Genomic DNA, 13,993 nt, shown 5'->3' with positions numbered 1-13,993 from the left:
TTTTCTCTCGGGATTTTGAAAGCAGGGCACAAAAGTGAAAATTCCTTGATTAAAAACTAAGGTAAACTTCAAGGAAAAGAAATGTATTAGCTACTTTTGAATATTATGACTTCATCTATTTTGGCTTTGTAGCAGGTTTTAAGAAGACTTTTATAATGCTGTGTGATCAATATTTGTCAATGCTGACTAGCTTAGACTATCATTTTGAAGTATGTACAAAGTCCGCTAGTGCTGTATACTTGCTTGAACTTAGTACAAGCGTTTAATATCCTTTAATCTCATGTAAACTAATTCTGTTAGAATAAATGCTGGCTTCTTCTTGTGTTATAGTTTATCTTGAGGAATGTGAACTAGCTAAACAGCTTCATCCAAAGGAAAATGATTTGGTGTTTTTGGTTCCTGAAAGACTAAATGGAGAGAAGAAGGATATAGAGAGACATCGCCTGCAAGTTCCCCGTGAACATTACTGTGGCTATGTTCATACGTTCCGCCGCACTTCAGTCAGTAAGTACCTAATGAGACATGGAAGAGAAATCTGTCAGCAGCTCATCTTTTCATCTCCCTCTAAATTAGGCTTTACTAGCCATGTATTTGCTATACATTTACCAGCCCTCTATTTGCTGTCCATTTACCAGATGTATGTTTGCTCTATGTTTACCAGACTGTATTTGCTAGGTTGATTACTTACCATTCAGAGTCCTCTTTTAGTTTTTCTAGACTCAGCTGGAAAAGGCCCAGCACGTATTGCTTTAGACTTAGGATTTTAAAGCTTTCTTTTGTAATGTCTTCTCCTTCTAGTAAATGCCTTCATCTGTCAGTGTGTTTGTTATAAAACAGACAGTTTGCAAACCATCTGTTTGTTAAATCACATTCCAGCCTTGGTTTGGGGGCTAATTATTGATGAGCAGACCAAACACAGAACTAATTGTAAGGCAACTGGAGGGGTTTACTGTTTCATCACTCCCATCCATTGTGGTGTAGGGACTTCTCTCCCTAAGGTAGCATAACAAAAATAATGTTAGCTTGAATTTAAGGACTACTGACTGTGGCCAGCCAGTGTGCCCTGTCCTTCCTGTACACATTTATCATCTTTTCCCAGAGCCCTGCAAAGCAGAATGGTTTGTTCCCTGCTCATTGGGAAATCAGAGTTCAGGGATGTTAAGTAACATATCCAAAGGCATCCTTACTATTAAACACTCGGTGCAGAATTGAAACCTAATTTTGTTTGACTACGAAGTCCACATGCTTGATATATGCCAAGCTGCCTTTTTGACATTGCTGCTCTCTTAGTCTCTGTTACGGGAAGAGAATATGTGATCATTATTCCTTCCCCTTTTTGTATCATACCTTAAAAATAGCAACAAAGCTCTTAGAGTTTAACATCGTGCCGCATCCTAACTGGTGTGCCATGTCCACTATTGTGTGGTCAGAGCTCAGTTCTTTGTGCAAGATGCGTTGAGCACCAGGGATATCTAGCTTCATCTGTGCTTTCAACTCTTACAAGTGGTTACATTTGCCAAAGTTCTGTTTCTAAGATTTAGCAATGGTTTCTGTCTCCTTCCCGGAACTCCTCATGCATCCAACTACCTGACGTCTCCATTTGGAGATTATTAGACATTTCAAACCTACTCCAAAAGGAAGCACTTGATTTACTGCCTGACACCTGCTGTTGCTCCGTTTTTTCCCAACTCAGCATGTGGGACCTCCATCCCATTCTTCCAGTTGCTCAGCCCAAAACCTCAGAGTCATCCTTGAGTCCTGCTTTCCCTCGCACGCTCCATCTAATGCATCAGGAAGTCCTGTCGGATCTTCCTTAGCCATATATCCTACATCCAAGTGCCACCTCTCCTGCTGCCTCCTGGCCCACGTGACCATTCACTTTTACCTAGATTTTAGCCTCTTAAGTTGTCTTCTTGTGCTTTTTCCATTGCAGTTTATTCTTCATTCGCGATAAGTGATTCTTTTAATGTGTGACTTAGCGTGTGTCACTTACCTGCGCGGAGCTGTCCTGTGCTCTTGACCTGACTCAGAGTCATGTTCAGAGCGGTTAACTGCAGAGCCCTCTGAAGTGTAGCTGCATTTACCGTCTTGGTCTTCTAGCTCGCTTCTCCCTGCTTTTCCTTCTAGCCATTCTGGCCTTCTCCCTGTTGTGAAAATAATCCAGGCACCTCGCTGCCCCATTGTCTTTGCAGTTGCTGATTCTCTGCCTGTAACCCACTTTCCCCGGTTACGGGCATGGCTCACTCACTTAATGCCATGGCTCTGCTCAAATATCATATCAGGAAAACCTCCCCTGACTCTCCTGTCTACAACAACACTCCCTCACAACCCTCATCACTTCCTCATCCCCCTTCTCGGCTTTCTTCCTAGCACTTACCATCACCTGACATGTTTATTTGCTTATCTGCCCCCTTCTTCTAAAAAATAAGCCTCCAGAGGACAGAAATGTTGCCTGGTTCTTAGGAGGCAGTCAGTAGATACTTACTGAGAAAATTATTTAAATGATGTATAAAAAACATGTTACAGGGCTTCCCTGGTGGCGCAGCGGTTGAGAGTCCGCCTGCCGATGCAGGGGACATGGGTTCGTGCCCCGGTCTGAGAAGACCCCACGTGCCACAGAGCGGCTAGGCCCGTGAGGCATGGCCGCTGAGCCTGCGTGTCCGGAGCCTGTGCTCTGCAACGGGAGAGGCCACAACATTGAGAGAGGGCTGCATACCACACACAAAAAAAAGTTACAAAACAGCTTGTTCTGAATAACCTTTTTAACTGGACACTGTTATTCACTGGTAACTGAAATTGCTTTTTCTCCTTCTTGATAATAGTGCGTAATGGGAAATCTGAGTGTTCCCTTTCCATCCAGACTCAACATAATTTACCAGTCAATTTAAATGAATTCGTGAAATGTCTTGTAATCAGCTCTCTGGTGACTACACAGAGGAAGTTGAAAGCCATGTCTTTGCTGAGTGGTCGGAACCAACTGGCCAGAGCCGTTCTGAATCCAAACCCCATGGACTTCTGTACAAAAGATTTACTAACTACAGCATCTGAGAGAATTGTGAGTGACAGTCATTTGATAACAGGGAAAGTCAGAACATTTCATGTCAAGATGTTAAAGCATGTTATTTTTATCTGTCACACATTCCCTGTTGTCTACAACAAAGACATAGTCACCATGTGTGCCCAGTGACGTTTTTAGTGCTTAGTTTTCTTTAATATTGCAAAGTAGTTCTTTGTGTTAAGTTAGTCAGCTTACCTCAGGAAAAAAGGTAGAGTCCAAAAGGGAATTGAAAACATGCTTGCAGAGCAGCATTAAAATGTGAGGTGAACATCCTACTTAACTGTTTGTTAGGTAATTAAATACAGGAGTAAGAGGAGGTTTAATGGAATGACTTTTGCATTTGAATGATCAGTGGAGCATTGACTGGTACTGTTGTCAGTGCGACGACGAAGTTGTGATTTTTGTGTGAACACATATTTCTCATTGTTGTAAGAGTTGGGTGTAAGTTCCAGGAAATTAACACAGAGACAGGCGGAAGGAAAGGAATGTTATTTGAACCCCTGTCTTGTGTTAGGACTTTCATATGCATTTTCTCAGTCAGTTCCCACCCTCTAAGGAATCCCAGATTTAATGATTGTCAAAGCCTGAAGCCCAGAGAGGTTAGGAGTTTAGAGACCTAGCGTTTGAGTGAAACTGAGGTGTAGACTCAGATCTGACCCCAAATCCCTGTTGTTTTGACTGTATCACTTGTGTTAGGAAAGGAAGTCTTGGAATGTTTTTACTGTCTAAAGAGAGGATTGACTAAAATGGGAAGAACCACGGAATAAAAAGAAGAAAAGTACAAAACAGTTTATTGTGATCATCTTTATAAGAATCACAAATAAAAATATAGTTGTTGTGGTTGTAGGTGGACTGAGGCCTGTAGACTCATCAGTAGCTCTTTCCAGTAGTGAAAGTGGTTCTTAGATTAAGGGTCATTTTGGGGTTTTGCCTGATCATCACCAAAGCTTCTGTCTGACAAAGGTCAGCAGCAGTTCAAACAGATGTCTTCCACTCTCTCGCTCTCCTGTGCCATCCCAGGAAGAACCGCTCGTTTTCACTAGTGTCTTTTGTATAGATTGCCTACCTAAAAGATTTCAATGAAGACCAAAAGAAAGCGATAGAAACTGCATATGCCATGGTGAAACACTCCCCAGCAGTTGCCAAGATCTGTCTGATTCATGGACCACCCGGGACAGGAAAATCAAAAACCACTGTGGGCCTCCTGTACCGCCTACTGACAGAGGTAGAGTGTGCACGAGGGCATCTGTGCCCTTAATTGAGTATGTTGTTTTACTTTAACGTGTAAATAAGTACTAAAGTGTGTTTTTCCCTTCACTTCTGTGTATCTTTTTGATACTGTGTGGAACTATATCAGATAAAGCGGTAGCAGAGGTAGAGAAGGTTATAAGAAATAAAAGGAACAGAAAATGTTATCTTGTGTGAAACTAATTCTAAGGGCTAGAATAGTGGTCTTCGGGCTTTATTATAGGTCACGGCTAATCCCAGGAGACAATCTTGAATGTATTCCTGGGTTACATTTTGGATTGAACATTGAATAAAATAAGTGGATAGTAAGGTAAGGCTCAGAGAAGTTAGATTTTATGCCAGAGTAATTTATTTTTTCGGGCACACCATGCGGCATGTGGGATCTTAGTTCCCCGACCAGGGATCAAACCTGGGCCCTTGGCAGTAAGAGCACTGCGTCCTAACCACTCGTTGGCCAGGGAATTCCCAGCCAGGTTAATTTTTTAACATCAGTGTAAGATGTAGGTGCTTTTATTTACTTTTAACTAGTTATTAGGGGAACTTTCAAATATATGTGACAGTAGAGAAGAACTATAACACTGCACAATAGAGCTTATCAGTATTGTTTGTTTTCTTTTTTGTTTATTTGTTGCAAATTGTCGAACCAGAGGAGGGGGCATTCAGATGAGAACTCCAATGCCAAAATCAAACAAAACCGTGTCCTTGTGTGTGCACCTTCCAATACAGCTGTTGATGAACTTACGAAAAAAATTATGCTTGAATTCAACGAGAAGTGTAAAGACAAGAAGAATCCTTTAGGTATGATACTTATGTGGGCTTTTCATTTGTTTTTGTTTTCAGTGTTTAGTGTGGTAACTTTGAATGACAAAGAGCAAGCCAGTTCTGGTCATTTTTTCTACTTGAGGCTGTGGCCCATGTGTACTTACTGCTTTGTTTACTGAATATTTTGGAGCATTTATTCTGTGCCAGGCCCTGTGCCGTTTGAAACACCTTAGAGCAGCCCTTGATTCAGTTGTGTAGGGGTTAGGGAAGACTTTTAGAGGAAATGATATCTAAGATGAAACGTGGAAGAGCAATGAGGAAGTGAAGTGGGGAGAGGACTCTGGTGGAACTTACTGTACATAAAAAGGACCAGAAGCCAGAGAACCGTGGATGGTTCAGTCTAGCTAGAATATAACGAGGTCCACCAAGGCAAGGGCTTTTAAAAATGTGTTCATTGTAGTAACCCCCGTGCCTGGAACAGTGCCTGGCACTCAGTTGGGACTTAGTAGATGTTTAGTGACACAAAAGCTAGAGCAGTCATCACTTATGGTTACCGAGTGCTCACTATGTGTCAGTACTCAGAGTAATCCTCTGAGCCATGCAATAAATAACCTATCTACATTTTATAGGCGGAGAAGCTGAGGAGTTGAGATGTAAAGTATACCACAGGGACAAGTCTTTTCAGTACAGTTGACAGATTGAAGAGCATTGCCACCGAGGATTCGGAATGCTTGAGCGAATGTGTAAAGTCATTTCTGTGCACTTAACCTTAACACCTCCTCTCACACCAGCCATCCTGAGTGGCGTGGTTATGGCTCTGGGTCGGGCTGCTCTTCTAAGCACATGTATCTCGTCTTCCCTAAGCAAATTTTATTTTCCTTGATGTTACCTGGCAGTGACCTAAATCAGTTAAGATTCAATTAGGCTTCAAATAATAGACACTCCAACTACAGTGGCTTAACTATGATAGAAGTTTATTTCCTTCTTACTCAGAAGCCCAGAGATGGGCAGCTGAGGGATGATACTGGCGTGATGACTCTACTTCCGAGTGTTCAGAGACCTAGGGTCTTTCTACCTTGTTGCTGCACTACGTGGGACCCCCCCACTCCTTAGTGCACCTCATGGTCAGAAACAGCTGCTCCAGCACCAGTAGTCCCATCTAGCAAGTGCAAGGAAAAAGGGACAGATATACTAGCTGTGCTTTAAGGAAAGTTCTGAGACGCTGCCAGTAGCACCTCTGCTTATTTCCTTTTGGCCAGAACTTAGTCCCGTGGCCACACCAGCTGCAGGAGCAGCCAGGATGTGTCGTCTGTCTTCGCAGGGATCACACATATTTCCCCTTTTATTGCACATGTATTAGCTACATCTAGAGGTCATTTGCTTTTAAAACTGAAAATGCATTGTGAACGGCAACTTTTCTACTCACCATTATGTTTGTGAGAACTATGACTTTATGTATCGCTGTATATGGATACGGTCATTCATGTTAACTGCTATAGGGTGTCTCATCTATGAGTGCACAGTTCATTCGTTATCCATTGATAGAAATGTAAGTTCTTTCCCTTTTTTTTTTTTTGTTATTTCAAACTTAATTCCTGTACTTGTGCCTGTTTCTCCAGTGCAGGATGAAAACGTTTACTGCAGTGACTGAGTTGTATTGTGTTGTACTGTACAGCAGCTGAAGGGAGTACACTGGAGTACTGTGTTCTTACTCACGTCTCCTGAGTATTCATACAGGCTGCTAGGGCAGTGCTTTCACACTGTGGCTTGTGACCAGTTATTGGATTGTGAAATCAGTTTAGGGAGATCAGAACCAGCATACTTACACAAGATAAGATAGAACAGAAGAGAACAGAAAAGATTAGAGTGTAGGTAGTGAGGGGTAAAGTATTGTTTTGTGAAACCTGTTTTATTGGTGAGGTATGAGTGTGCTGGCTTTCAATGTGAAGTGTACCTCATACTACAGATCACGGTCAAAAGAGTTTATAAAAACACTGGTCTAGTGTATATATACCTAGAAATGAGAATGCTGGGTTGAAGGATTTGTGCTGATTCTAGATAGTGCCCGGTTCTGCTCCAAAGTAGTTGTATCAAATTATACAACCGAGAACAGTTCCCGCGTGGTTTTCACTTTCCTTTCCCTGAGGGAGGGTAATAAGCCCTTTTTCAGGTGTGGGCTGACAACACGAGAAGGCTGGGACGAAGGTGGCACAAGTGTAGTGTCTAGGTTGGATTTTTAATATTTTTGTTAGAGAGAAAATGACATCTCTTGTCAGTAAAGACGGCTTTTTTCTTCTTATTCAGTACTTTCATTTTTGCTTCTTTTCACTATGTCCAGTGGTCCTGGGTGTCCTTTACAGAAATACTTTGGACATCTCACCATTAAGTGTGATGTTTGTTCCTGGGGTTTGGTATATACGCTTTTATCAGGTTAAAAAAGTCCCCACCTAATTAGAGTTTTTTAATGAATGGGTGTTGAATTTTACTGCATGCAGTATTTTTTCATTCATATACCCCTCCCCCTCACCATATGGCAGTGCAAGCACAGAGTCCTAACCAGGGAATTCTTCTTTTCTTTTCTTTCTTTCTTTCATTCTTTCTTTTCTTTCTTTTCCTTTCCTTTTTTTTTTTTTTTTTTGTGTGGTACGCTGGCCTCTCACTGTTGTGGCCTCTCCCGTTGCGGATCACAGGGTCTGGACGCGCAGGCTCAGTGGCCATGGCTCCCGGGCCTAGCCGCTCCACGGCATATGGGATCATCCCGGACTGGGGCACGATCCTCTGTCCCCTGCATCGGCAGGCAGACTCTCAACCACTGCGCAACCAGGGAAGCCCCTTTTCTTTTCTTTCTTTTCTTCTTTCTTTCCATACCCCGAGGCTTAAGGGATCTGAGTTCCCCGACCAGGGTTTGAAACCAGGCCCATGGCAGTGAAAGTGCCGAGTCCTAACCACTGGACTGCCAGGGAATTCCCTACAATGCTTTACTAATTTGAAAATATCTTTGATTCCTAGAATAAGGTCTGCTTGGTTGTGTACTATTATTTTTTTTACCACATTGCTGGATTGCTATTGATTTTTTTAACTGACGGCAGCCTATAATTTTTCTTTGTCATATCTTTGGTTTCAGTATTGAAGTTATACAGACTTTAAAAATGAAGTTATACAGGGCTTCCCTGGTGCCGTAGTGGTTGAGAGTCTGCTTGCCGATGCAGAGGACATGTGTTCGTGCCCTGGTCCAGGAGGATCCCACGTGCCACAGAGAGGCTGGGCCCATAAGCCATGGCCGCTGAGCCTGTGCGTCTGGAGCCTGTGCTCCACAATGGGAGAGGCCAGAGCAGTAAGAGGCCCGTGAACCATAAAAAAAAAAAAAAAAAAAAAAAGAATTTATACAGACATTTATTTGGGATGTTTCATATATGACAGGGAATTACCTGTTACTTGAAGGTTAATTTGTTTTTAGTGTTGTTTTTTGGGGGGCTTCTTGTTTGTTTGTTTTTTGTCTGTTTTTTGACAGATGGGTAAGTTTCTGTGTGCTGAATGTCTTTAATTGTTGGTTTATTCACGTTTTCTACATTTGAGTGAGTTTTGCTAATTCATATTATTCAAGAAAAATCTCCACTTCACCTTAGGTTTTCAAATATATTGGTATAACATTGTTCACTGTATTCTCATTTTTAAAATCTCAACTGTATTTTGGTTGGGTCACCTTTGTCATTCTCTGTATTATGTGTTTAGGCTCTAAGTCCACATGTGGCATGGGCCTATAGTTGGAAAGTCCTAGAAGAGAGTTTTTTTTCCCAGCTAAGCCCAGGCCAAGATAGATTCATGTCGTTTTCATCCCTCCACCTCTTCCATGCCCTCTTGCTTTCTAGTGGACGTTAAAATCCAAGCCCCCATTATACAATTTCTATATGTTGATTGGAATGGTAGTTTTGCTGATGTAGATATTTGTCAAACTCTGTAGAACTAAGGATTTTTAAATCTCTGCATTTGATTGTATGTAAATGAAAAAACAAACACCTAAGCATCTAGAGAGTGACCAGCCCTCACCCTGTTCCCTCCAGGGAAGCCACAGCAGCTCAGGGGCTTTCACCTCTGTTTTTCACCTTTCTCTTTGTTTTTGGCCCCTAGGAATTTCTCTTACATCCTTCTGAGCTCACCCTGCAATTTAAAGGATGTCTGTTTTAATTTCTGGAGCATTTTTAGATGCTTATAGTGGCTATAAATCTCATCCACCTTTCTGGTAGAAACACAAGTTAGCAATTTTGACACCTTCAAGTAAATGTTGGTCAGAGAAGATGGCTTCAAATTTTAGAAGAATGAGCTGAACTAGGAACAAAAATATGTGTGAACAGCTGTATAATGAGTTCATTTATTCATTCAGTGTATGTTTATTGTACTTACGTGCCAGCTGCAGTTCTAGGCTGTGACCAAAACAAAACCTGGTTCTTATGGGACTTGGATTCAGTGGAAGGAGATAGCAAACAAGTATGTGATGTGTCAGATTGGGATAAGTGCTAATAAACGCTGCATGATTGCTATAGTTTAGTAGTTCAGTGAAGCAGTGGGAGACTTTTAGATTAAATAATATCTGAAATGTGCTAACCTAAAATTAAAATGTGGTTAATAAACCAGTTAAATGATGCTGAAAGTTTTTGGAATTACCATATTCCAGAATTTCCAGCATCTTGTGTCCCTTAGATCCTGGAGTGGCATTGTGATGTGGAACAGTGTTTCAAAACCGTGGTTCTCAGTATTCTGCAGAAAAGCATTTGATGGTCCTGTAAGATTCTGTTTGGGGAATTCAGACCTGCATTAATAGAGAAAAGTCTTCATCTTCGAAATATCCTATGGTCAAGAAATTTGTTTTATTTTCACTCGCCATTTCCCAAATACATCTTACCATGGAGTGATGTATAGAACATAGTTTGAGAAGCATTAGTGTAATAGAATCTCAACTCTGCAGTGTACTGCTTGTGCAACCTCAGTAGCTTTTATTAGGTGGAAATAAATCCTTGCCTTATAGGATTCTTATGAAGCAAATCTAAAAGAATGTGTGTGGAACCTCTAGCGCAGTTCCAGGTATTTGGTTGTTTAATAGTTCATGTTAGCTCCTTTCTCTGATTGTTAATATATTTGCTTAGAAATAATTATTATGTACAGAAATTGACAGCATTCTTATTAACCTCTAAGTGTGACTTCTATCAACAGGAAACTGTGGAGATATAAATTTAGTACGTCTAGGTCCAGAAAAGTGTATTAATACTGAGGTCCTAAAATTCAGTTTGGACAGCCAAGTTAACCACAGAATGAGTAAGTACTGAATAAAGGTATATATAAATTGATTTCTGTTTCTTTTTGTATGGTAGAAAATGGCATAGGCATTAAAGGTAATTTGGAGACCCTAGAAGTAGTCTAGTTTTGAAAGCTAGTTTTTCTTCTCATTTGTATGCATATGTGTGTATTTGTTAGAATCAACAGCTTTTTATCTTTTTTTTAAAGAAAAAGACTTACCTTCTCATATTCATGAGATTCACAGAAGAAAGGAATTTCTAGATCATCAACTAGCTGAACTTTCTCGCCAGCGTGCTTTATGCCGAGGTGGAAGGGAACTACAGGTATCTAAACATGTCTTGATCAGTGTTTTTTAAAAGCTCATAGATAAACTAGTTGGTGAGTATTTGATGCCATTCTTTCATTGTGGAATAGCATAATTTGTGTACAAAAATGTACACAGAGATGGTATGCCTTACATTAGGGGTTAAACTTTTTTTAAAAGAACAAGATAGTAAATATTTCAGACTTTGCAGGCCACGTGCAGTCTGTTTTAGCCACTGAACGCCACTGTTAATAGCATGAAGGCAGAGTAGATAACACGTAAGTGATGCCCCAAGGGTTGGCCTGCTTAAGCAGAAAGCGTACCTGCAGTACTCTGAACAGAACTGAATCATACACACTATTAAGAATTTATTGGACTTCCCTGGTTGTCCAGTGGTTAAGAATCTGCACTTACACTGAAGGGAGCTCAGGTTCGACCCCTGCTCAGGGAACCCTAGTTCCTCATGAGCATCCCTCATGCTGCACAGGGGGGCCACAAAAAATAAAAGAATTTATCAAATTAGCACCTACTGATTGAAGCATGGGGTGCTGGTTGTCGGGTTGCTGGACAATGAGCTGATGTTTAAAAACAGACCACAAGAGAAAGCGAAATAGAGAAGTTTATTTTCACAGGTCTTGAGGAAGGTATAAGGCATGTCTCGTGGGGCATGACAGGCAGGTCAAGGGAGAGTGCAGACAGAGAGAGGCAGGCCCTGGCACACATGTCATTATCAGAGTCCATGCGTGGAGTACTTTGGGGTTCCCAGGCTAGGGCTGGATTGGCCAATTTTAACTGAAAGAGCAGGGTTTTGGTAAGTAGCTTAGAGGGTCTCTTATCTAAAGGGCATATAAGGGGAAGGCACTGGATGGCAGAGGAGACTGTTGATCACAAGAGCTTATGTTGGCTGGTGGGCCGGTGACTCCACGGGCTGCCATCTAGGGCGTGCATGTGTGTGAAGGGGCCTAGTGTTAGTTTGGGGTCTCTGCAGGCTGCTTGGCCAAACAAAATGGATGCCAGGGCATCAGTACCATGGAGTAGCTTAGCTAAACTCTGACACACAGCAATACAGAAAGACTGGTATAGAGAAAACACACTGGGCGAATCAGTTTTTCATTGGTAAAGTACTGGCTCACCCTTTTGAAATGTGAGGCAGTCCATTGGAAAGCATTTTAAAATGCTTAATTTAATTTTAATGATGGCATTCTGATTTTTTCCAGAGGCAAGAATTAGATGAAAAAATGGCCAAAGTTTCACAAGAAAGGCAGGAGCTTTCTTCTAAAATTAAAGAGGTAAGTAGTTCACCTGTAGCACTTTACTGGTATTACTTTTTCTTTTTTAAAATTATGAAATAGTTCAGACAACCTGTGGTCTTTTCTCAATTACATTTAAAAATTTGGGGGAATTCCCTGGCTGTCCAGTGGTTAGGACTCTGCTTCCATTGCAGGGGGTGTGGGTGTGATTCCTGGTCAGGGAACTAGATCCCATGTGCTGCAACTAAGAGCCCGCATGCTACAACTAAAAGATCCCTCATGCTGCAACTAAAAGATCCCACACGCTGCCGGGAAGATCCCACATGCCACAACTAAGACCCAGCGTAGCCAAATAAATAAATAAATAAGTAACTATTTGAAGATACAGGAAAAAAAAATACACATCTGAATTCAGGTAGAGTGACAGTGGCTGGGATGTGGCCCAAGAAATATAAGCACCTTTTTTCTCAGTTTTTGGCTGAAAGCATACACTCCTTTTCCTTGTTTCTGATCACAAAAAATCCTTCTATAACATGTATAACTTTTCCCAGTTTTCTTTGGATATAAAAATATCAACTAACATTTATATTGGTCAAAGCTAGAATGAGCCAGGTGTGTACCCCATCACCAGCATGCAGCCCTTAATGAAATGAATTGGCGGTCAGGGAAAGAGAGGGTAATAATACTCAACCGGTAATGGTATTTGTATTTTTGAGCTGTGGTTTTCCTCTTGAATGTATTATTGACCTTCTCTGTGTGGCTAAATAAATATAATTGAACTTAATGTGTATTTCCACTAGCAGTTTGTTTATTTAAATCAAAAGTTATGTGGAAAGCTTTTTATTAAAACTTTAAGCTGAGCCCAAAATTAATCTTGCCACATTTAAGGATGAAGTCCATGTTTACCAGTATTATGGTTTTTGCCGCTGATCACATTGTTCTGTGGGCCATTAAATTAACTGTCCTTGGCAGTTTTACTCATTAGAGAGCTGAGAGGAGAGGTATGTGACAGTTAACATGTGAGCACCAGAAGGCCACAGTTGCCACCCTCTCTTCACATACATGCCTTGGCATCCATGGTTGAATCTATCACATGTTCAGGGATGATTCACGACAGCTTTTTCAGGAGGGGAGATAGGCTACCTGAATCTATGATGAGAGTACTAGTTTATTAATTTGAACACTGAATGATATGCATTGTGAGGTGTCATTCATACTGTTAGTCTCCATCACAGTTTATTCCCTTATAGTCTGGACCAAGGTTGTTGGATTCCACTGTGGAACTAGAATGCTTGTCAGTTTCACAGGCGTTTTTGTTGGTACTATCCCTTATAAAAGAACAATATTACATACTTAAAAACTAACAGCAAAGTGTATGTTCAGGCTTAGTTCTGATCCTGGTTTTACTCAGATAATTGCTTCACAACTCAGTAGAATTACTTAATCTTTGCTTATTCTGATACCTTCCCTCATACGTCAGGCTGTAAGAATTGTAATCCACTTCGACCAAATTAAACCTGAATAAATTTTTCTTAATGTGCTTATTATTAACTCATGTTCTGAGATTAGACTCCACTGCAAAGTGTTCTTTCTGGTGGCTTCTGATTATCTTGAATGTTTCTTCTCTTTTCTAGGCTTGAGGTTCCTACCTAACATTTACTAGACATTATTCTGCCACATAATAAGTGTAGTTAAGAATTTATATACAACTGAATGTTGATGAACTTTTATTCTCTTAGGTTCAAGGATGCCCACAAAAGACACAGAACATCATCATCTTAGAGTCCCACATCATCTGCTGCCCACTGAGCACGAGTGGTGGTTTGCTGCTCAAGGCTGCTTTCCGTGGGCAAGGGGGTGTCCCCTTTAGTTGTGTCATTGTTGATGAGGTCAGTAAGCAGTCGGCCATACAGCTTTGCTAGGAGTAAGGAGTAAGTCTTAGATGAAGAGTGGCTGCCGAGATGTTGACAAAGTGGTCTTTGCATCTGATTTTGACCTGCCATTACATATGTATTCTCTTATGTTGAAATACGCTGCTAATGACCCACCATGATGAAAATTGCTTTTTCAGTATCGGGA

At 41.1% G+C, this 13,993-nt stretch overlaps 1 protein-coding gene across 1 annotated transcript in view; it reads left to right on the top strand.

Moving 5' to 3' along the window:
• LOC308611136 (putative helicase senataxin) overlaps positions 1-13,993 on the top strand; it is a 62,530-nt gene that overhangs the window by 31,474 nt on the left and 17,063 nt on the right. The window contains exons 10-17 of the mRNA XM_081260036.1: positions 331-504; positions 2,823-3,055; positions 4,116-4,283; positions 4,954-5,104; positions 10,277-10,378; positions 10,568-10,683; positions 11,882-11,953; positions 13,654-13,803. Coding sequence (XP_081116162.1) covers positions 331-504; positions 2,823-3,055; positions 4,116-4,283; positions 4,954-5,104; positions 10,277-10,378; positions 10,568-10,683; positions 11,882-11,953; positions 13,654-13,803 — 1,166 coding nt within the window. The remainder of the gene's footprint in view (positions 1-330; positions 505-2,822; positions 3,056-4,115; positions 4,284-4,953; positions 5,105-10,276; positions 10,379-10,567; positions 10,684-11,881; positions 11,954-13,653; positions 13,804-13,993) is intronic.

The sequence above is a fragment of the Mesoplodon bidens genome (genome assembly GCF_964165515.1).
Source record: "Mesoplodon bidens genome assembly, contig: HAP1_SCAFFOLD_158, whole genome shotgun sequence".
In the NCBI taxonomy this organism is placed as follows: Eukaryota; Metazoa; Chordata; class Mammalia; order Artiodactyla; family Ziphiidae; genus Mesoplodon; species Mesoplodon bidens.
Note: the sequence above shows the minus strand (reverse complement) of the source record. Positions and strands in the feature narration are given on the sequence as shown.